General features: G+C 43.4%; 1 protein-coding gene across 12 annotated transcripts in view; it reads right to left on the bottom strand.

The window, feature by feature from the left end:
• Positions 1-24,434, bottom strand: part of LOC100665835 (adhesion G protein-coupled receptor E4-like) — a 152,672-nt gene that overhangs the window by 119,024 nt on the left and 9,214 nt on the right. For 11 of the 12 annotated variants that reach the window (XM_064280430.1, XM_023540441.2, XM_064280433.1 and 8 more), the window contains exons 2-4: positions 11,828-12,003; positions 9,894-10,223; positions 6,071-6,178 (exon numbers count right to left, since the gene is read on the bottom strand). In XM_064280430.1, coding sequence (XP_064136500.1) covers positions 6,071-6,178; positions 9,894-10,223; positions 11,828-11,894 — 505 coding nt within the window. In that variant the 5' untranslated portion in view covers positions 11,895-12,003. Of the gene's footprint in view, positions 1-6,070; positions 6,182-9,893; positions 10,224-11,827; positions 12,004-24,434 lie in introns of those variants that run through there. The other variant, XM_023540451.2, reaches the window with a different exon arrangement.

Genomic DNA, 24,434 nt, shown 5'->3' with positions numbered 1-24,434 from the left:
TTCTTCTATGAACTTCATAGTCTTTGGCTTTATATTTAGGTCTTTGATCCATTTTGAGTTAGTTTTTGTATATGGTGGCGTGAGGTATGGGTCCTATCTCATTTTTTTGTGGATGGACTTCCAGTTTTGCCAGCACCATTTGTTAAAAAGACTGTCTTTTGTTCATTTGATGGACTTTGAGACCCTGTCGAAAATGAAGTGACCACAGGTAGATGGATTCACATCTTGGTTCTCAATTTTTTTCTGTTGGTCAATGTATCTGTCCTTGTACCAGTACCAGGCTGTTTTGACTACCATAGTAGGTTCTGAGGTCAGGGAGTGTGAGTCCTCCTACTTTATTCTTCTTCAGTAGTGCTTTACTTATCCAGAGCTTCTTCCCTTTCCGTATAAAGCTAATGATAAGTTTTTCCATCTCTTTAAAGAATGTTGGTATTTGGATGGAGATCGCATTGTATTTGTAAATCACTTTGGGTGGAATTGTCATGTTCACAACGTTGATCTACCCATCCATGAACATGTTATGTTTTTCCATTTATGTAGATCTCTTTTAGTAGTGTTTTGTAGTTTTCTTTGTATACGTCCTTTACAACCCTGGTTAGGTTTATTCCTAAGTATTTTATTTTTTTAGGGGGTGTTATAAATGAAATTACTTTCATGATTTCCTTTTAATTCTTCTCTTTGTTGATATATAGGAATCTAACTGATTTTTGTATGTTTATCTTGTATGCTGCTGCTCTGCCCAATCTTTCTATTAGTTTCAGTTTTCTCTTGGAGTCTTTTGGATTTTTTATTACAGTGTCATATCATCTGCAAATAGGGGTAGTTTAACTTCTTCATTACCAATTTGGATAACCATCATTTCTTTTTCTTGCTTTATGTCTCTAGCTAGAACTTCCAGCACAATGTTAAATAGGAGTGGTGATAAAGGGCATCCTTGTCTTGTTCCTGTTCTCAAAGGGAATGTTTTCAGCTTCTCTCCATTAAGAATGATGTTGGCCACTGGTTTTGTATATATGCCCTTTGTTATGTTGAGAAACTTCACTTCTATTCCTACTTTATTGAGAACTTTTATCAGGAATTGGTTTTGGACTTTTTCAAATGCCTTTTCTGCATTGACTGAGATGATCGTGTGATTCTTTGCTTTCCTTTTATTTATGTGGTGTATTACATTGATTGATTTTCTAATGTTGAACCATCCTTGCATACCTGATATGAATTCTACTTGGTCTTGGTGTATTTTTTTTTTTTTTATATCATGCTGAATTTTATTGGCTAGAATTTTGTTGAGAATTTTTGCATCTATATTCATGAGAGATACTGGCCTGCAATTTTTTTTTTTTTTTATGCTGTTTTTGCCTGGTTTTGGTATCAGGGTTATGCTGGCTTCATAGAATGAATTTGGCAGTATCACTTTCTTTTCTATATTCTGAAATAGTTTGGGTAGTATTGGCATAAGCTCTCCTCTGAATGTTTGGTAGAATTCTCCAGTGAAGCCATCTGGGCCAGAGCTTTTATTTTGGGGGGGGGGAGGTTTTTTTTATTACCTTTTCAATCTTTTTTCTTATGGTCTATTTAGATTTTCAACATCATTTTGTGTTAGTTTGGGTAGGTAGTGTGTTTCTAGAAATTTGTCCATTTCCTCTAGGTTTTGAAATTTCCTGGAGTATAGTTTTTCATAATACTCTGTTATGATACTTATTATTTCAGTTGGGTCTGTTGTAATGTCCCCCATTTCATTTCTTACTTGGATTATTTGTGTATTCTCCTGTTTTTCTTTTGTCATTTTGGCCAGTGGTTTGTTGATTTTGTTGATCCTTTCAAAGAACCATCTTTTGGTTTTGTTGATTCTTTCTATCATTTTTCCATTCTCAATTTCATTTCTTTTGGCTCTGGTCTTCATAATTTCCTTTCTTCTGGTGGCTGTGGGCTCCTTTTGCTATTCTCTTTCTATTTGTTCAAGTTGTGTAGATAATGTTTTTGATTTTGTCCCTTTCTTCTTTTTTGACATGTGCATCTATTGCTATAAATTGACCTCTGAGTACTGCCATGCTGTGTCTCAAAGAATTTGGAATGATGTGTTTTCAATATCATTTGATTCTAGGAATTTTTTAAATTCCAGCTCTGCTTTCTTCTATTACCCAGTGTTTTTTAAGCAGGATTTTATTCAGTTTCCATGTAATCGATTTTTTTTTTTCCTTGCTCTTCCTGTTGTTAATTTCTGCTTTGATGGTGTTGTGGTCAGAGAAGACATTTTGTATTATTTCAGTGTTTTGGGGGTTGTTGAGGGTTGCTGTTTGGCATAAGATGTGGTCTATTCTGGAGAATTTTCCATTTGCGTTGGAAAAGAATGTGTACTTTGCAGCTGTTGGGTGGAGTGTTCTGCACATGTCTGTGAGGTCAAGCTGGCTGATTGTGACCTTTAGCTCTTCTGTATCTTTGTTGAGCTTCTTTCTTTATGTTTTGTCCTTTACCGAAAGTGGTGTGTTGAAGTCTCCTATTATTGTTGTGGAACTCTCAATTTCTCTTTTTACTGCTGTTAGAGTTTGTTTTATGTATTTTGGAGCCCTGTCATTGAGTGTGTAGCTGTTTATTATGGTTAAGTCTTCATGATGGATCATCCCCTTTTAATCATTATATAGTGCCCTTCTTTGTGTTTTATGGTAGATTTTGTTTTAAAGCCTACTTTATCTGAGATTAGTATTGTCACTCCTGCTTTTTTGGTAGTTATTTGCTTGATATATTTGTTTCCATCCTTTGGTTTTTAATAAATTTACATCTTTGTTTCTAAGGTGTGTCTCTTATAGACAGCATATTGATGCATCCTGTTTTTTTTTTTTTTTTTATCCATTCTGTCACTCTTTTTCTCTCCATGGGTTCATTTAGGCCATTTACATTCAGTGTAATTATCGATAGGTGTGAGTTTCTTGATGTCATTTTGTAGAGCCTTTTTTTTGTGGTGCTGACATTTTCGTTGCTCCTCTTACCCTCTGTTGCTGAATTCCTTTTGTTTGTGGATTTCTTTTCCATTTCTTTTGTTTTTATTGAGACTTTATGTTTTTCTTTTTATTTTGAGTCAGTTTGTTAACATTCTTTATGGTTACCTTGAAATTTATGGGTTTTCCTCTTTTCTGCTGACCCTTTACTATACCAAGCATGATGTCCTTCTCCAGGGACTGGTCCTTCCTGGTAACATGTCCAAAGTATGGAGACATAGTCTCACCATCCTTGTTTCTAAGAAGCATTCTGGTTGTACTTTTTCCAAGTAGGTAAACACTAGGTATTTTTTTAAAGATATATTAAAATAGGAGAAGTAAGTAATCTATGAGGGTTTTGGTATCATCCTAGCATGAAACCCTGTCCTTCTTAAAGCAACTTTTCACACATGTAGTGTTCAGTGACATTTTAAATATATATACTTTAATGGTGGGAGCAAACTGATTGAACCAGTTCAGTGTCTTCCAGACTTCTTTCCCACCTGCTTTCTCACTCTCTATCCTTTGACACCACCACCCATCTGTCAGTTTGTCATACTGTGGTGGCTTGCATGCTGCTCCAAAACTGGAAGAGATGCCACCCGTATTTCAAATACCAGCAGGGTCACCCATGGTGAACAGCTTTCAGCAAAACTTCCAGACTAAGACTGGCTGGGTAGAAAGGCTTAATAATTTTCTTATAAAATTTAGCTGAAGAAAACCTTATGGATCATAACAGAATATTGTCCTATCGAGTACTGGAAGATGAGCCCCTAGGTTAGAAGGAGCTACACAATGGCCACAATAATGGACTCAAATATCAATGATCATGAAAATGGATCTCTTCCAGTCGATAGGCCAGGAAGCCATCTTCCAAATTTCTTGGCAGATGAATGAGCACCTCCAATGCTGCATCTGTTTGTTGAATCATCTCAATTGGTATTGCATCAATTCTGGAGCCTTGTTTTTTTGCCATTCTCTTCAGTGCAGCTTGGATTTGTTCCTTCAGTTCTTGATCATATGCTACCTCCTGAAATGGCTGAACATCAACCAATTCTTTTTCGTACAGTGAGTTTGTGTATTCTTTCCACCTTCTTTTGATGCTTTCTGCATTGTTCAATAGTTTGCCCGTAGAATCCTCCAATATGGCAACTCGAGGTTTGAATCTTTTCTTCAGTTGTTTCATCTTGAGAACTGCCTAGTGCAATCTTCCCTTTTGATTTTCTAACTCCAGGTATTTGCTCATTTCATTATAATACTTTGTCTTCTCTAGCCACCCTTTGAAATCTTCTGTTCAGCTATTTTACGTCATTATTTCTTCTGTTCACTTTAGTTACTCCACCTTCAAGTGCAAGTTTCAGAGTCTCTTCTGACATCCATTTTGGTCTTTTCTTTCTTTTCTGTCTTTTTAATGACCTCTTGCTTTCTTCATGTATGATATCCTTGATGTCATTCCACAACTCATCTGGTCTGGTCATTAGTGTTCGATGTGTCAAATGTATTCTTGAGATAGTTTCTAAATTCAGGCGGAATGTACTCAAGGTCATATTTTGGCTCTCATGGACTTGCTTTAATGTTCTTCAGCTTCAAGTTGAACCTGCATATGAGTAATTGATGGTCTGTCCAGAGTTGGCCCCCAGCTTTGTTTTGACTGATGATATCAAGCTTTTCCATTGTCTCTTTCCACAGCTGTAGTCAATTTTATTCCTGTCCACCTCATTTGTTGAGGTACATTCTGAAGCACAACAGTATCAGTGACTGGATAATATCCAAATTCCTACAAGGAACTCCAGTTGATACGACTATTATTCAGATTTATGCACCAACAACTAATGCCAAAGATGAGGAATCTGAAGATTTTTATCAACTTCTGCAGTCTGAAATTGACCAAACATCAATCAAGATGCATTTTTATTATCAGTGATTGGAATGCCAGAGATGGAAGCAAAGAAGAAGGATCGGTAGTTGGAAAATATGGACTTGGTGATAGAAACGACGCCGGAGATTACATGATAGAATTTTGAAGGTCAATGACTTCATTGCAAGTACTTTTTTCAACAACATAAAGGCAAATAGTTAACGTAGTGGCCTGAAATAAAAATTACAACTGCAATATCATGGTACAAATTCTAAGAAAAAGAAAACTCAACTTCCCCAGAGAGAAGAACTCTATTGGCATAGATTTTTTGTTTTTGTTTTTTTTTCTTTAATTTGAAAATGTGTGCTTTAGTTACCCCAAATATGACAAAACCCATTAAAAACCATGTTAAATCCTGCCTTCTCCAGATATTACATTTTTGTGTATTATAAATGCCAAATATCAGTGAAGAATAAAGAGTGATTCTTATATGTGCCTATCCTAATGGTTCAAGTTAATTAGACTATAATGTGCACATTTTGAGTTATACAATATTTTTCGTAATAATTTTATGCTATGGAGACATCTATTAAAAGCCTAAAGTGATCATTTCAAAACAAAATCCTTGATAGAGCTCCCTTGTATTTTTCATACTAAAATAACATTACAGCCTTCTAATAAATGCTTTCATTAAGCATGGATGTTATGAGCAATATTTGGCAAAATAAAATCTTTCACTGTGAAATATTCATTATTAAGTGTCAGGCAATATTAAGTGTTTGTTGAATCTTATGATTTCAGTGAGAAGCTAAAAGCTAAGTGAGAAACTGAAAATCCCCAAAGTTTCTTATGTGCCACACAAATATATATGGTCATTATGTGTCTTTTGTATTTCATAATCCCCATAAAACTGGCTTCTCTTTTGTCTTTTATGTTCAGAGGCACTCCATTAGAAGGTTGTCCTGAAGTTTCATAGAATGAAAAACAAATGACTATACTAATTTAAATACATATCCTTCATGAGGCAACTCAAATGAGTTGTGCTTGTGTGTGGATTTATATGCACATTTAGAAGAATTTCGTGATCAGCGAAGAGCAAAGGGAGAAAATCAGAGGGGGCCGGGGAGTCAATGGAGATGCTGAGACAGAAAGAGGTACAGAAAAGGCCTGCACAGCACAAGAGGTAAATAGTCACAGACAAAGGCTAATCAATGCTGGGAAATCCACCTGACATGCTTACCGGTAATATTTCCATTGGTTCCCAGGGGAGGCTGGCAGCTCACAACGACAGCAGTTGGCTTCCCTTTTTGATTTTCAACCTTCAAGTTTATGGGATCAAATTCTGGGTCTGTGAGATGAGATGAACACAAGGCCTTGTCATTGAAATTGAGAGGAAACAGATATTCCCAGGACTTCTAGTTATAGTGTGAACACTCAGAATCTATCATGAAGCCTATCTTGTTGATTTTGCCATTTACAATTTATTTCAAGGGTTTGTATTAAATAAGCAAAGAAACAAAAAATAGAAAAATTAATGATTTTCCGTGGAAGTTAAGTGACTTCATCAGATAATAATATAGAGACAGAAGAGTGGAACTAGCATTTTCACGTGGCCTCTACACTAAACATCTGAGGACCATTACAAAAATAAAGTATTGCATACATACTTAGTGAGATTGACGGCTACATGTCCCCAAGACACAATATTCTGTTACAACTGTAGGATTTATAAATGAAAATGTCACCTAATAGTGCATTGCCTTAAGAGCCAAAGACAAACATAATGAGTTAAACTCAGGTTAAAACATCTTGCTTAGGTAAATGCTAGGTATCTTTTAAAGATGACACCAAAGGAATATTTAAAAAATAGGACAGCTAAGAAAACTTAAGAGGGTCTTAGTGTCATCCTAGCATGATACCCTCTCCTTCTTAAAGCTACTTTTTCACACATTGTATTCAGCAACATTTTAAATAAACTTTAGAAGTGGCAGGAAACTGACTGAACAAGTTCAGTATCTTCTGGGTTCCTTCCCCACCTGCTTTCTCACTCTCTATGCTTTGGCACCACTGTCCATCTGTCAGTTTATCGTACTGAGTTAGCTGGCTTGTTGCTACCATACTAGAAGCTATGCCAGTCGTATTTCAAATACAAGCAGAATCATCCATGGTGGGCAGTTTTCAGTAGAACTTCCATACTAAGACTGACTAGGAAGAAAGGCTTAATGATTTGTTAGGTGCTGTCAAGTTGGTTCTGACTCATAGCAAACCCATGTACAACAGAAGGAAACACTGCCCAGTCCTGCACTGTCCTCACAATCATTGCTATGTGTGAACCCATTAGTGCAGCCACCATGTCAATCCATCCCATTGAGGGTCTTCCTCTTTTTCATTGACATTCTATTTTACCAGCATTACGTCCTTCTCCAGGGACTGGTCCCTCTTGATAACATGCCCAAAGTAATTGAGATGAAATATTGCCATCCTCATTTCCAAGGAGCATTCTGGCTATACCTCTTCCAAGATGGATTTGTTTGTACGTCTAGCCATCCATGGTATAGTCAACAGTCTTTGCCAACACCATTATGTGAACGCATCAATTCTCCTTTGTTTCTTTCTTCTGGCACTGTACGGTATTTTCAATATTCTTTGCCAACACCATAGTTTAAATGCATCAATTCTTCTTCGGTCTTCCTTATTCATCATCCAGCTTTCACATGCGTATGAAACGATTGTAAATACCATAACTTTGATTGTTGTTCTTAGGTGCCGTGGAGTTCTGACTTATAGCAACTCTGCAACAGAACAAAACACTCACCAGTCCTACACCATCCTCGTGATCGCTGTTATGCTCCAGCCCATTGTTTCGGTCGATATGTCAATCCATCTTGTTGAGGGTCTTCCTCTTTTTCTCTGACCCTCTACTTTACCGAGCATTATGCCCTTCTCCTTGGACTGATCCCGAGTGATAACACGTCCAAAGTGTGTGAGACTAAGTCTCACCATCCTTACTTCTAAGGAGCACTCTAGCTGTACTTCTTTAAAGACAGATTGGTTCATTTTCTGGCAGCCCATGGTATATTCTATATTCTTCAACAACAACATAATTCAAAGGCGTAAATTCTTCTTCTGTCTTCCTTATGCATTGCCCGGCTTTCACATGCATATGAGGTGATTGAAAATACCGTGGCTTGGAACAGGTGCACCTTAGTCTTTAAAGTGACATCTTTGTTTTTTAATACTTTAAAGAGGTCTTTTGCCCCAGATTCGCCCAATGCAATGTGTAGTTTCATTTCTTTACTGCTGCCTTCCATGGGCATTGATTGTGGATCCAAGTAAAATAAAATTCTTGACAGCTTCAAATTTTTCTCTGTTTATCGTTACGTTGCTTATTAATCCAGTTGTGAAGATTTTTGTTTTATGTCGAGGAGCATTCCACACTGAAGGCTGTAGCCTTTGATCTTCATCAGTAAGTGCTTCAAGTCCTCTTCACTTCCAGCAAGCAAGGTTGTGTCATCTGCACAAAGCAGGTTGTTAATGAGTCTTCCTCCAATCCTGAGGCAGCATTCTTCTTCATATAGTCCACCTTCTCGGATTGTAGGGTTGCTAATGAGTCGGAATCGACTGGACTGCAGTTTTGTTTTGTTTTGTTGGCCTTGGTTTGGTGCACCTTATTTGTATACTTCTGCCCAAACATTTGGTGGGAGTTACAACACCATGGTAAGAAAGGCCATGTAAAAGGAATCCATAACATCATAACATACCACTCTGCCTTCTGACCAGCCCAGCCCTGCACAAGGCTCTTAGCCTGGGGAGGGTGAGGGGGTGCCCTTGCCTGAGAAACCTAGAGCAGGGCTGTGAAGAGGGGAGACTAACCTGGATCTTCCTTATCTCCCCAGCCTCCAGGAGCCTAAAGAGCCTCAGAAATAGGTGGGGCTGGACACAGGTACAAGAGAGGACCTTGTTCAGGCTCTGGAAGGGCTGGAGGGGTCCAGGAAGAGGCTCAGTATAAGGGTGGCTGGAGTTCACCTGGATTTTAAACATTTCTACTGTTTATAACAGTACCTCATCCCATGCTTCCCTTCAATCTTATTTATCCAGCAAGGACAGGGAGGAATGGGAGCTTGCATAGTTATGTAAGCATACACCTTAAAGGTCAGAGCTAGTTCTAAACAAAATCATAACATTAAGAAAAGCTTTACCCTGGGCAAGTTACTAAGCTTCTAGGATGTGGCTATCTGGTTCTCCGAAGTGATATGAGGATAAAGTGAGACAATGCGCATGCTATACCTTGCAAATTGAAACATGCCTCATCAGGCCAGGTGTGGTTGCAACTCTGTTGACTGTGATGCCCCAAGGGTCCTGAGAGCCTGTGCTGCCTGTCTGAGGGTCAGCAGAAGCAGAGCCCAACAGATAAACTCCAGCCAAGGCACCAGAACCTCTAAGCTGACCTTCCCAGTGGTGTTTGCCTTCTAGGAGGACTTAGAGAACATTATTAGGTCCAGATGCATAAATGGCAGACGGTGAGATTTCAGGCACCAGGAGGGCAGCCGTTTGACTGTGGGGGCCTTTTCAAACCTCAGAATTAGACCACAGCAACCCAATTATGTTGGGCCTCTGTCTCTCCCAAGGTTGGATGTGGGATGAGGGATAAGAGGTAATGAAGTTTCAGCCCAGAATTCCACAAAGAGTAGCCATACCTGGGCACCAGAGGTACCAGGAATGCTTTGGCAGGGATTGGGATCTCTGAGTCTCATGGAATGGGGTCCCTTTAACCCATGGGCTAGAGCTGGGGACCATCGCCTTTTTCTCTATAGGCAAGAGACTGAGATGTGCAGAGAAGAAAATGTGCCCAGAAAGTCTTCATTCCATCCTAGAGGAGCCTTGGGAGCCATGAGAGACCCTGTAAGAGAAGCCCCTCCCAACCTCAAGTGGACAGACAGTGTGATTCACTGACACTCCAGGGCTTGACCACCCTCTGACCTGTGCACAGTTCAGTCACTGAGAGCCCTCAGACACCAGGACAGAGTAGACACTGAAAGACACATTCACACACACACACTTACCTGGGTCAAGTGACACTTTCACCTGGACTCCAAGGTCAGTTAAAAATCGCTCAATCCCACACCAGTAGAAATCTTCATCATCTTCCCTGAGCTTCTTTATAGTAATAGTGAATATGTGTTCTGTATGATTGTCCCTGATGGACACACGGCCTTTCTTCACCTCCTGCTCTGTTCCAGTGGTTTTAACAAGGATTTTACAGCTACCCCAATCAGCTCCTTGACACCACCACTTGTAGTAGGTCTCCCATCCTGGGTCATAATGACATGTCACAGTCAATGAACTTCCCTCCGGACCACTTATTACTTTTGGACCCCACATGGTGGAGCAACCTGGAAAACACAAAGCCATGCACCTGTCACCTTCCACCCTGAGTGGAAGGCCACAGCCTCCTGCAGTGGGAATAGCTCCTAAATCTAAGTGCCTGGTGCGTTGCATATCAGTCAAGGAAGGAATATACCTTCCACAAGACAGACCTTCTGTCCTTCAAAATTCCACTGGTCAAAGCCAAGACTTAAGTCACTCAAGAGCATATATACAAATTTCAAAAGAAATAAAAAATGTTGATACTGAGCAATACCAGCTTTCTATAATTCACCAATATCCCTGCCCTATGGCCAATATACAATTGACCCTCCATAACCACGGGTTTTCTTCCTCATCTGGGATTCAGTCAACTCTGGAACAAAAATATTGAAGGAAAAAAAAAATTCCAAAAAGCAAAATTTAAATTTGTCACCTGCCGAGCACTACACTGAATCGACACAAATGAAGTGATGTGTAGGCATACCCTGCTGTAGCTTCCCACCGTCTCGCAGATCCTCCGTCTCTCTCTAGCACTCACTGTTTGAGCATTGTTCACCTCTGAATTGTTTGTTCACTACTTGTACTGTGGGCACCCTTTGTTCCGGTGAGAAAAATGGCTCCTAAAAAGCCTGGGTTGGAGATAAAGTCCTTGCAAAGACTGAGAAAGCATTGTGTGCGGCTAGAGGACATGTCACAGAAGCATGTTGATGGCAAAATTATGCATGAAGAAGCACTTAGACTCTATGGACACTCCTGTGAGAGTGTTGAGGAGAGTGAAAGGAAGGAGTTTAAAGTTAGTAAAGGATGGCTGGCTAGCTACGTAAAGCACTAAAGCCTCAAGAACTTTAAGATCACTGCTGAATTGCACCAGCTGATGCCCTGGCAGCATCGTTGTTCCCAGAAGAGCTCAAGAAACTCATAGAAGAGAAGGCCACCTTCCAGAACAAGTCTTCAACTGTGATAAAACAATTAACCCAGCATTTAAACTGCATTGAATATTACATGTAACTTAGAAATGATTTAAAGTATGTTGGAGGATGTGTGTAGGTTGTATGCAAATACTACACCTTTTATGTAAGGGACTTGAACATCCTTAGATTTTAGTATCCGTGGGGGTCCTGGAACCAATCCCCCATGAACACTGAGGGACAGTTGTAATCTTTATATTTCAAGGGATGTCCTTTTGCAAACATCTTTGTGTTATACTGGTCTTCTGTTTTTACCCACCAAAATACCCATAGCCGTCGAGTTGATTCCGACTCATAGTGACCCCATTTGACAGAGTAGAACTGCCCAGTAGAGTCTTCTAGGTTGTAATCTTTACAGGAACAAACAGCCAGACCTTTCTCCCTCAGAGCTGTTCCTCCTTATTGCCCTGTCAGCTTCGGGGCGATCAGTACGTATGCCTGATAGTGAGTTCACTAGGAAGACTATGCTCAATATTTCTGCGTTGAGTGAGAGAGTGGATGGAACACATAAGGGTCATAGTGTTATTTGAAAGAACTACTTAGAAACCGGGTCAGCTTCTTGGCAGGATGCTTTCCTGCTGGGCTCCCTCCCCAATCTGCCAGCTACTGCCTCTTTTTAGATAAGCTTCTCTCCTGGATATAGACCCAGATCCTGTGCTCACCTGGATGCCAGAAGAGGAAGGAGATGAGCAGCAGTAGGTACATTTTCTCTTCACACTTGTCACCCATGGTGGAGCCTGTCAGCAAGAACAAACCCCTTCGTCTTCCAGCCCTTCTTCTTTCTCTCACTCCCACTCTTGCACTTCTTCTGGCAGGCACTTCCTTTTGGTGAATAAGACTAAAAGAAGAAAGAGGTAAAACTGGTGAAATTTCAGCATAGTTAACAATGCAAGAACTCATGGGGATCATGAGCTTTTGAGAAATACCTCCCTGTTGAGGACCACAATGGGCTCTCTCTTAAAAGAACTTCATGGCCCCTTCCATGCCATATGGGGCTTTGCAGGTATAGGCCCATTGTTTCTAGATAGTTTAGTCTAATCCTCCTCCCCTGGGGTGGGGGAGGCTGGGGCAGGGGGACCCAGCTCCACCAGAGGACATCTTGGGGGCCCAAGGACCTGGAACTTTGAGTGTAGCCAGATCCCAAGGGGCCCAAGTGATCAGGAGTTCAATGGGACTGTGGGAGGCTTGGGGCTAAAGCCAGAACACCACAGGACAGATTCTAGACCAGAGATTAGAATGAGAGGGTGAGAGGCCTAAAAGGATATCAAAACCTAGACTACAAAGAAAGTGGTTCCAAGGGTAGGGAAATGCAAGCCAGGAACTACTGGTCCAATGGACAATTGGGGCGGCTGTCCAGAGAACGTACGGGAAACTCATTGCTGTGGCCGGCCCACCAGGTGAGATTCCATGGATGTCCCTATCAACCTGGGTCCTCCAGAAACTTGTTGATTGTACTAGGGGCCCCACCCTGACGAAATTAGTTCAGTTTTGTGACTATCGCCTTTCCTCCCACCCCATCTCTGTAATAAATATTTGTCGGGGTAAGGAAGAAAGGAGAAAAGAAAATAGCATCATTGCCTGTGTTATTCCCTTTTTTCTGACAACCTTGACCATCCTCCTGCCTCCCCTATCCCATCAAGATTCCCAGCAAGCCCTAGCAATCAGACTCAGAGGTTATGAAAGGAATTGGCCTTTTTTCACATTGTGCAACTGGGACCACTTTTTCTATGTGTCACCAATGCCCCGGGACATCTTGAGGTGTCAGTGAGCCCCACCGGGGGACATGACCCTCCTCACACCCTCATCAGGAACAAGTTGGTGTGTAGGAGGGTTATTTGCACAGAAAAACAGGAGCTGTAAAGTGGGAGTGTTTCAGGATGTGGCCAAAATGGCTCCTCACTTCACATATGTCAAGGTATAAAATGAGATCAGTGATGGGGGGAGGGCTTGCCCCCCACCCCTGTCCCCACTGCTCTTTCAGCATGCCCTCTGAACAGAGCACCAGCCACTTACACTGAGGGACATCGTCTTCTGCAAACAGGGAAGCCTCAACTCCCAGGAACAATGATGGAGTAATCAAGAGGATGGACAGGGGGCAGTTGCTTTGAGGGCTGTAGAGCAATCCTTCCTTCTTGAGGATGGGCATCAAGGAACAGCCTCTGAGCCTCTAGAAGCCCTACCTGTGGCCCAGCCCTCTGATCCTGGGCCCAGACTAGTCTGGGAGGATCCCCTTTGAATCAAGAATGGAGACTTAACAGAGTAGTTCTGAGCAGGGGGCATACACGTTGCAAATATTTTCCCTCTATCATTTCTCTTTTGACCTTGTTTCTGCTATCTTCTTTTGACGTTGTTTCTGGTATATCCTGTCAACCAGAGCATTCCTATTTCTATTCCGTCAGATCTACTGATGTCTTTCTTTTTGGTGTCTAAATTTCCTGTCCTGTTAAGAAAGTCATTCGGAGCCACTTTAAGAGTGTTGTACCTGCCCACTCATTGAAGTTTCACTGAATCCTGGAGCTGCAGGAGAGAAGCATACTTAACATTAGCCCAGCTCCCACTGAGAGGCCTCCACTGAAGTATGATTTAGCGTTAGGCCATTAGGTCTTGTTTTTACCAAGGGTCGATATCATAGCTATTGGCAAAGCTTTGCCTCTTCTGCAAAATTACAATTGCCCATTTGTTAGAGTCCTTTGTATAAGAATCCATATAACAATATGAAATATCTAGAATAGGCAAGTATACAGAGAGCTAAGTTCTTTAGTCGTTACCAGGGGCAGAAGGGAGGGGGGAGAGGAAAAGAAGGACTCATTGCCTAGGGGACACTAAGCTTCTGTTAAGGGTGATGGGGAATTTTGGAAACAAATAGCAGTTATGGTTAAAGAACAAGATGAACATAATTCATGTCACTGAATTGCATGAGTAGAAAAAAATTAGTGGAATGGCAAACATTTTGTTACATATATGCTTACTATAATAATAATAATAATAAAAAAATCCATGTAATAAATTTCTCTTAGAATCACATGCTGGGAAAAACTCTTCTTTGACTGAAAGTGCCCAGGTTTTCTTTCTCAGATAAGCACCATATGTGCCATCTTGTTTCCCATTTTGTCTTGACTGCCAGGAAGTCTAGAATCAAATGCAGTAACAACCCAGCCTCCCTCCAGGGCGGGCCTTCTAGTCCCTCAGCTGTTTGCTTGGCTCTGGTCAGCACGGTCAGCTTTGGCCAGGCTGATTTACCTTGGGACAAACCTGTGGGCAGCTAACCCTGAGTGACAGCCTGAGAGCCCCACCTGGGCCTGGGTCTGGGGACATAAGTGTCAAGTGGTATGACCTGGGACCATGCATGAGGCATACACCCAGCTGCACAGGTAAGACACAGACCCAGAGGACCTCCAATGCTGGTGATGGAGGCAGTGGCAACAGCTCATGAAAGACTTTCTGGGGGTCATATTGTGGACAGGGGTGGGGTCCTCGGTATAGCACACTTGCGTGCCAAGAGATTTGCGGCCCTCACTCCTCCTCAGGCTCCCTTCCCACCACTCTATCCAGTGCTACAGTTGAATTTGTCATCAAATGGACTATGGATTATGGTGCCCCCAAGTTTGTCAGAGTAGAACTACACTCCATGGGTTTTCAATGGCTGATTTTCTAGACATAGATAGCCAGGTCTTTCTTCTGAGGGATATCTGGGTGGACTTGGACCTCCAAACTTTTGGTTAGCAGCTGAGCACATTAGCTTTTTTCACTCCTCAGGCACTCCATCCATTTTGGTACAGAGAGGTCTCTTTCTATCCCTCTGCTCAGAGAACAGTAGCTAAAGTCTCCCATGCCATGCTATGCACAGGGACTTTGGGGTTTCAGTGGTTTGAGAGTCCACAGTCTGTCATGTACTAAAAACCAAAAAAACCAAACCCAGTGCCATCAAGTCAATTCCAACTCATAGAGACCCTATACGACAGAGTAGAACTGCCCCATGGAGTTTCCAAGGAGCGCCTGGTGGATTTGAACTGCTGACCCTTTGGTTAGCAGCTGTAGCATTTAACCACTATGCCACCAGGGTTTCCCTGTCATGTACATGGAGATTTAAACATTACTCATTGCTGGCTCCATGCGTTTGTCAGTTTGTCATACTGTACTGGTTGGAATGCATACTGGTGACTGGAATGCAAAAGTTGGAAACAAGGAAAAAGTAACAGTAGTTGGAAAATACAGTTGTGGTGATAGAAATAACGCTGGAGATTGCATGATAGGATTTTGCAAGACCAATGACTTCTTCATTGCAAATACATTTTTTCTACAACATAAACTGCAACTATACACATTGGACCTTGGCAGATGGAATATACTGGAATCAAATCGACTACATCTGTGGAAAGAGACCAAGGAAAAGTTCAATATCATCAGTCAGAACATGACCAGAGGCCGACTGTTGAACAGACTATCAATGGCTCATATGCAAGTTGAAGCCAAAGAAAATTAGAACAAGTTCACGAGAGCCAAAGTATAGCCTTGAGTATATTCCACCTGAATTTAGAGGCCACCTGAAGAGTAGATTTGACTCATTGAACATTAATGACCAAAAACCAGACAAGTTATGGAATGGCATCGAGGACACCATACATGAAGAAAGCAAGAGGTCATTAAAGAGACAGAAAAGAGAGAAAAGACCAAAATAGATGTCAGAAGAGATCCTGAAACTTGCCCTTGAATGTAGAGTAGCTAAAGTGAAAGGAAGAAATGATGAAGTAAAAGAGCTGAACAGAAGATTTCAAAGGTAGGTTCCAGAAGACAAAATAAAGTATTTTAATGACATGTACAAAGACCCAGAGTTAGAAAACCAAAAGAGAAGAATGCACTTGGCATTTCTTAAGCAGAAAGAACTGAAGAGAAAATTCAAGCCTCAAGTTTCAATAGTGAAGAATTCTACAGGGAAAATATTAAATGATACAGGAAGCATCAAAAGAAGATGGGAGGAATACACGGAGTCACTGTACTAAAAAGAATTGGTTGACATTCAACCATTTCAGAAGGTAGCATATGACCAAGAACTGATGGTACCGAAGAAAGAAGCCCAAACTGCACTGAAGACTTTGGCACAAAACAAGGCTCCAGGAATTGATGGAATACGAACTGAGATGTTTCAACAAACAGACACAGCACTGGAAGTGCTAGCTCATCTATGCCAAGAAATTTAGGAGACAGCTACCTGGCCAGCCGGCTGGAAAAATCAACATTTCTGCCCATTCTGAAAAAGGTAATCCAAAAGAATCGGTAAATTATCGAACAATATCATCAATATCACATACTAGTAAAATTTCGCTGAAGATCATTCAAAAGTGAGTGCAAAAGTACATAGAGAGGAAACTGCCTGAAATTCAAGCTGGATACAGAAGAGGAGATGGAACAAGGGATACCGTTGCTGATGTCAGTTGGATCTTGGCTGGAAGCAGAGAACACCAGAAAAATGTTTATCTGTGTTTTATTGACTATGCAAAGGCATTCGACTGTGTGGATCATAACAAATTATGGATAACATTGCTCAGAATGAGAATTCCAGAACACTTAGTCGTGCTCTTGAGGAACCTGTACATAGACCAAGACACAGCAGTTCGAACAGAACAAGTGATTATTCCATGGCTTAAAATTAGGAAATGTGTGCTTCATGGTTATACCCTTTCTCCGTACTGTTTCAGTCTGATGCTGAGCAAACAAACCAAGAAGCTGGACTATATGAAGAAGACTGTAGCATCAGGATGAGAGGGAGACTCATTAACAACCTTCAATGCGCAGATGACAAAACCTGGCTTGCTGAAAGTGAAAAGGACTTGAAGCACTTATTGATGAAGATCAAAGACTACAGCCTTCAGTATGGATTACATCTTAACATAAAGAAAACAAAAATCCTCACAACTGGACCAATAAGCAACATTGTGGTAAATGGCGAAAAGATTGGAGTTGTCAAGGATTTCATTTTACTTGGATCCACAATCAACGCCCATGGAAGCGGCAGTCAAGAAATCAAAAGACACATTCCATTGGGCAAATCTGGTGCAAAAGACCTCTTGAAAGTGTTAAAAAGCAAAGATGTCACTTAAAGACTAAGGTGTTCCTGACCCAAGCCAGGATGTTTTCAATTACCTTATATGCATGTGAAAGCTGGACAATGAATAAGGAAGACCGAAGAAGAATTGACGCCTTTGAATTATGCTGTTGGTGAAGAATATTGAACATACCTTGGACTGCCAGAAGAACAAACACCTCTGCTTTGGAGGAAGTACAGCCAGAATGTTTTTTAGAAGAAAGGATGGTGAGACTTCGCCTCACATATTTTGGACAGGTTATCAGGAGGGATCAGTCCCTGGAGAAGGACATCACACATGGTAAAGTAGAGAGTCAGTGACAAGGAGGAACACACTTAATGAGATGGATGGACACAGTGGCTGCAACAATGGCCTCAGGCATAGCAATGGTTGTGAGGATGGCACAGGACTGGGCAGTGTTTCCTTTTGTTGTACATAGGGTTGCTGTGAGTCAGAACTGACTCGACAGCACCTAACAACAACAGTGCTGGCAACTTACTAGCGTGCTGTGGCTGGCCCTGGGTTTAGCCCAGAATTCCTATGTGCTGGTGCCTGAAGGATAAGAGCCACTGAAGCACCTGCTGGCCCAGCTCACAGGTTGAGTGCAGCCTGGGCAGGCAGGATGGCGCCATTGGTCTTCCACTTCGGAGGGGACAGAGGTGAGTGGGCTTGGCTCTGTTGGGGTGTGTCCTCGGGTCAGCTCCCAGGACTTTTCAAATGTCTCTCCCCCTAGAAACTACCAGGCCCATTGCCTTCTGGAAGAGGTACCTGCCCAGGTCCTAAGTAGAGGCCGTTCACGTCAAGGTTTTTCCCAACTCCTCCAACACTGGCTCCATCAAACCGGCTTCAGTTCCTGCTGTTGGATTTACTGAGGAACTGGCCATGGTAGGGTTCACAGGGTAGTCTTCCCAGCCAGCCCCTTGTCCCCTCCAGCTTAGGTCCTCCTTATAAATTCTCACCTCAGTTTCTCCCAGACTCTTCAGTCTTGCCTACATACTGCTGCAAAATGCATCTTCCTAAAGCCTCTCTCTGCTCACCCTCCACCTTAAACCTTCAGTGGCTCACTGTTACCTATCAAATACTTCTAAATCCGTCATCCGCTGGTCAAGATCTTAAACCATTTAGACCAGCGGTCTTCAAACACTTGTTCAGCACACATAAAAATCTCTGGGGGGAAGCTAGTCTGACATGTAAATTCCCAAATCCACCCATGGAGATGCCAATTCCATAGGACTGGGTGGGGGCCCAGAATGTGAACTTTGACATGCACCCTGGGACCTGTGAGGTAGGTGGTCCATCCGCCATATTGTGAGAAACTCAAGTTTCGGCCTGGGTATGGTGCAGGCCCTCCTGGATCTCCTCGGCTACACAAAATGTCCCTCTGAATACCAGGGAGTTTTCATATGACACTCACCACCTGCTCTATGAGCGCAGTGTATGAGTGTGCGTGGTATGATTTTTGTTGCAGGTTGGCAGGCATATTTGTTTGGGAGGTAATGAGGGGTGGACATTCATTCTGGATTTCTGTGAAGTATGTATTTGGGAGCTATGAGAGCTGTTAGGCGCATGAAAGGGGTGTTTTATTTGGAGGGTCGGGGAAAAAGGGGAAGACACTCAATGAGATGGATTAACACAGTGGGCTCAAACGTAGCAACAATTGTGCGGATGGCGCAGTGTTTCGTTCTGTTGGAACTGACACTGCAGCACCTGCAAAAACGACATGTGCATTTAAGGATGATGTGAGCCTTGGGGGCAATCTGAGGAGCGCGTGCAGTGATATCATGCATGTTCTTATGGTGAGACATGAACAGCCCGCAGTTGTGATGTGAGAGGTGCGTGTAATGAGGTATGTGTGCTGGGGGGAGTAATTTGAGATATGTGTTTTTGGAAGTTGTGTAAGGCATTGTGTTTTGTGGTCTATGAGGGGTGTCTTTGTGGTATGATGTAAAGTATGTGTGTGCTAGTGGTGGGGTTTAAGGCAGATGTATGTTTGCGGTATGATATGAGGCGTGTGTGGGAGAGGCATAAAGTGTGTGTGTGCTTATGGTGTGACGTATGTATGATTGTGGTGTGATTTGAGAGATGTGTGCATTTGTGTGTTATGACGTGATGTTTTGGGGGGTGAAGTGTGTGTGTTTGTGGTACGAAGTGTATGTGAGTTGTGTGTGTTTGTGGTGTGACTTAAGGTGCGTGTAGTATGATGTGTGTGTTATATGATGCCACATGTATGTGTGGTGTGAAGTGTGTATGTCTATAGTGTGAGTTATGTGTATTTGTGGTGTGACATGAGGGGTGTGTGTTACTATGTGAAGTCGATGTCTGTGTTTGTGGTGTGAGCTCTGTGTGGTACAGTGTGATTCGAGGGACACGTGTGTGGTATGCCGTGAGGTAGGTTTGTGTGTTGTTATGGTGTGAGGTGTAGGGAGGTGATGCGTGTGTGTGTTTATGGTGTGTCTTAAGATGTGTGTGTGTATTATGATGTTAGGTCTATGTGTGTTTGAGGAGAGATGTAGGCTGCCAGTGACGTACACAGCATTGAAAGGAACGTTAAGAGGTCTGGACTTCCCAGGGGTCGTACTCCAGATCAGCCTTCTCCTGGCGACTGCATCTAAACAGACCTTGCTCCGTTAGTGAGCAGTGCTTCCTGAGGCTAGGACCTCCCTCTGGGGGAGACCTGCCTCCCTGCACAGCCCCAACCCTGAACCCTCCTGACCCAGCTCTGCTCCTCACGCACTGAAGGCTGCCCTTGAACACACGGAAGGACCCGCAGGATGTTGCACTGTCCCAGTGGGTCTCATCAAGGTCCCTGCCGCCATGTTCATGGACTTCTTCCCTCACTCAGATTGGTTGATCCACCCAAGCTACAGCGTGGCAATGCAGCCAGACAGTAGTTTTATTTCCTCGATTATTTCTGGAGCACTCATGCTAACGTGCAACCTTCCCCATTCTGAAACCATGGGACAAAGAGGGTGTTGGTGTTGGCTTCACCAACTCCACAAACACAGCTGTCAGCGGCTGGCGGGCCTGGTTCAGTTGGTGGCCAGCAGTGAGCAAGGGGCATGCCATGTCCCCACTCTCCTTCCTCCTGCACTGTTACCCTCTTGCAGTGAAAACCCTCACCCCTGCAGGGTACGTGCCATGCACGAGCCCTCTGGAGCCCAGGAGCCTGGGCGCTGAGCAGACCAGGGAGTTATTTGCAGCCAGAGCCCTCTGGCACCCAAACAGTAGTCCACATTGCACATCTGAGGGGCTGGGCAGCTGATCCTCTCCATGGACCTTGTACTGTGGAGTCCCATCCCACACACAGATAAGGAAACCGAGGTCATGGCACATCACCCCCAGAAGTGTGGTCCAACTGCCTTGCTCTACATGGGTCACTCTGTCCCTAGTCTGGGCCCTTCTCCCGCTGCCAGAAAATAGCTCCAGCTGATGCCAAAAATTACAGGGCTGGAGGCTGCTGTACATATGGTTGGTCCCCACAAGACCTATCAAAAAATCCACCAAACCCATGGCTATCCAGTGGATTCTGACTCATAGCAACCCTATAGGACGGAGTAGAACTGCCCCATAAAGTTTCCAAGGAGCACCTGGTGGATTTGAACTGCCGAGCTTTTGGTTAGTAGCTGTAGCACTTAACCACCATGCCAGCCACCAGGGTTTCCCAAAAGACCTACAGTCCCTCGTAATCCATGTCTCCACCTTACCTCTCAGCCCTAACACCTAAGAGGTGTGGGGGTCCCTCCCCATTCCTACACACCCCTTTGTGATGGTCCACCCTATTCCTCTGTAACCTGAATTCGCTTGTATAGAATGCTGGGGGTGGGGGGAAGGAGGGTGGTAATTGAACGCTTGCCCCACGCCACCGAAAAGTCCCTGAACCCTGCTATGGGGACACGCCTCACCCACCTTTGCCTGCCCTGAAGCCTCTGCTCAAAAAGATCCAGGACTTCATGGATTATTAGATACCAAACATGTAAGGTGTAACATTTTCGGCCTACTCTGACTGAGTGCAGTGTGGAAGGCTGCTCCTGAGTAAGGCCCGCACTGCCTTCGGGAGCTCTGGGATTGGGAGGTGTGTGCCGGAAGCCTGCATGGAAAGGCTCTCCCATGGTGGGACCTTCTGGGCACAGCCCAGCTGGTCAGGAGGAGATGAGAGGTGATGACACTAAAGGGTCAAAGCCCAAGCATCAACTAAAACCAAAAAACCAATTCCCAACGGATAGATTCCTATTCAAGGTAACCCATAGCGACCCTGTAACTGGCGGGGAGAACAGCAGTGCGAATGCGCTACAGGGGAATATCGATCGGTAAACATATATATTCAGATGAGCGCGGGCTGGGGTGCGCCAGCGAAGGCAGCTTGGCACATTGGCACTGCCCTCAGAGAGCCCCAAACGCCCAGCCCAGATGCCCGGGGCTTCCTAAGGGGCTCGTGCTGGGCCGGGCCTCGGGCGCCACCTGCTGGCCGCACTGCGCAGCGGCAGGTGGAACCCAGGCGCTGGTTCTCAGCTGTTAAAGGTCTCCACCGACGGCTTCTCTATGGGAATCCATCTCCGTTGGCTGGTGGCTTGGGGAAGGGGCGGTCCTGGGGCCAGATCTGGTCCCTGCCCTCTGAGCTCTGAGCCAGGACAGTGTTGTTCAGGGACTTCCCGCAGCCCCTCAGGTGCTGACCCTGCAGCCCTGTGAGCCCTTGCAGGAGAGGGTGTCCTCGAAGAGTGGCGGGTGCGGGGTACTAGTCTGCGGGGTTTAGGCCTGGCCTGAGCAGAGGAGAAAGGGACTCCGGGGCCAGGTTGTTTCTGCGCTCTCCCAGTCCACCGCCAGCCCCGGCCCAAGTCTCTTTCAGGGACGTGCTGGACACTCCTGGCGCCGTGGCCACTGGGATGGCTAGGACCCCCGGCTCTCCACGCCCGGCAATCTCAACTGTGATCTCATGGGCAAAGTGGATGGGCACTGTGCCCAGCCTTGGGGACTACATGCCAGCTCCGAGGGGCACCCCTCCCTGCGCCCTTGTGCCTGAGACCACGGCCCTACTGGCCCAGGCCCTTTCTGGCTGTTTGCTTTGGACTCAGCCTTTTCCTGGGTAGCTGGGTCTTCTGGAGTAGGGAGGGAGGAAGGGTCAAGAGGCAACCCCCTGGGTGCACCCCAGCCTCTAGGGTTGGGGCTGGATCAGCAGCGTGGGGTGAGGAAAAGCGACATCACTAGGGTTGATGTCACCCATTGTGGTAACTCATGGTGCCCCCCCCAACTCCCACAGGACTCCATAAAAGCTATAAAAACCCTCAGCAATGAAAAGCGGCATGCAGATGAAACCGCATGATTCTAAGCCTCATTGTAATTGGGTAATAATGACAGCTCTACCTGGAATATATTACAAAAAACCAAACTTGTTGCGGGGGAGTTGATTTTGACTCACAGTCACCCTACAGGCAGAGTAGAAATGCCCCCAAAGGGTTTCCAAGGTTGTAATCTTTATGGAAGCAAACTGCCACATCTTTCTCCCACAGAGCAGCTGGTGAGTTTGAACCACCGACCTTTTGGTTAGCAGCCAAGCACTTAACTACTGTGCCACAGAAGGTTTAAAAAGTAAATTAGCATAGTATTTTGGCTTTGTAAGTATATTGATTAATGTAAGCTGGGCTCACAAGAAATGTTTTTGTTGTTACAACTAACTACAGGGATATTTTTAATAAAGAATAATAAATTTCTGATGAAACACTGAACAAAAATTTTATTGATAGTCATTTTGGTGTCAATCCCTCTGACAGTGTCTGGTTTGGGCCACACCTCCACACCCCCTTAGTGATGCCACTGCCCAGGAAGGTTAGAAGGACTGAGAGACTCCCTATCTCACGGACCTCGAGCCCTGATAGCTCCGTGTTTAAGTGCTCATTGCAAACCGAAAGGTAGACAGTTCAAACTCATCAACAGCTCAGATCCACCGGCCACTCCAGGAGAAATAGTGGCAGTCTGTTTCTGTAAAGATTTACAACTTGAAAACCCTGTGGGGCAGCTCTTCTCTGTCCTATAGGGTCACTAATGGGTCCGAATAGACTTGACAGGCTCTAACAACAATTCTCCGGCCCCGTGTCTCTCAAAACGAAACACTGCTATAGTGTCGCTATGAGTCCATTCCGATTCATAGCGACACTATAGCAGTGATGTCACTAGGTGGATGAGTGGGGTGCTGACCAAACCAGTTGATACTATCAGAGGAGATGATACCATAATGGCTGTCTACAAAGTTTTTGTGCAGTGTTTCAGCAGAAACTTATTATTTTTTATAAAAATATCCCTTTAGTTATCACGACAAAAACATTTTTCATAAGCCCAGCTTATATGTACCAATATACTTACAAGACTAAAACTCTATGCTAATTTGCTTTTCGAATCTTCTAATGCACTCAAGTCAGAGCTGTCATTATCACTAAATGACAGTGACGTTGTGAATCACGGGTTTTAGTCTGCACTCACTACAAGCACCCAGTGATGTTTTCATCGTTGCCTGTGTTTTCACGGTCACTAATTTTGTCAAGAAAACCCTGGTGACATAGTGGTTAAATCCTACGGCTGCTAACCAAAAGGTCGGCAGTTCAAATCCACCAGGTGTTCCTTGGAACCTCTATGGGGCAGTTCTACTCTGTCCTATAATGTCGTTATGAGTCGGAATCGACTCGACCGCAATGGGTTTGATTTTTTTGGTTTGGATTTTGTCAAGTTTTCTGGTGTTTTGGCTACAGTATTGTTATAAGTAGTATTTGTGAATCTGTATCAATAAGTTTTATGAGAATGAAATACCAATAAAAAGAAAAGGAGAAAAATCAAAAAAGGCTTTTTGTTGAAGTGCGTCACAAGTTCACAGTTTTGAAAGCCAGAAAAGGCATATTCCGATCTGAGATGCCCACTAAGTGCTCAAATGCTTGTCTATTTGTTCCTGTTTGTTTTTATGGTATAATTTCATTTATGAATATATTTCCATATGCACTTGTCTACAACTTCTACATTTTTGGGGTTGTAATTGATTACGCAAGCCTAAAGCATTAATGTATCTCACGTAATGGCAAAGGTTAATGTTAAAATGGACATAATTATGATGTTGTTCTTAAACGTTTTTACTTTGAATTTTATTGTTTTCTTACTCAATTTTCCCTTTAGCCATATGAAAGTATGCAAACATAAATACATCTAG

The sequence above is a fragment of the Loxodonta africana genome, chromosome 3, assembly GCF_030014295.1.
Source record: "Loxodonta africana isolate mLoxAfr1 chromosome 3, mLoxAfr1.hap2, whole genome shotgun sequence".
Lineage (NCBI taxonomy): Eukaryota > Metazoa > Chordata > Mammalia > Proboscidea > Elephantidae > Loxodonta > Loxodonta africana.
Note: the sequence above shows the minus strand (reverse complement) of the source record. Positions and strands in the feature narration are given on the sequence as shown.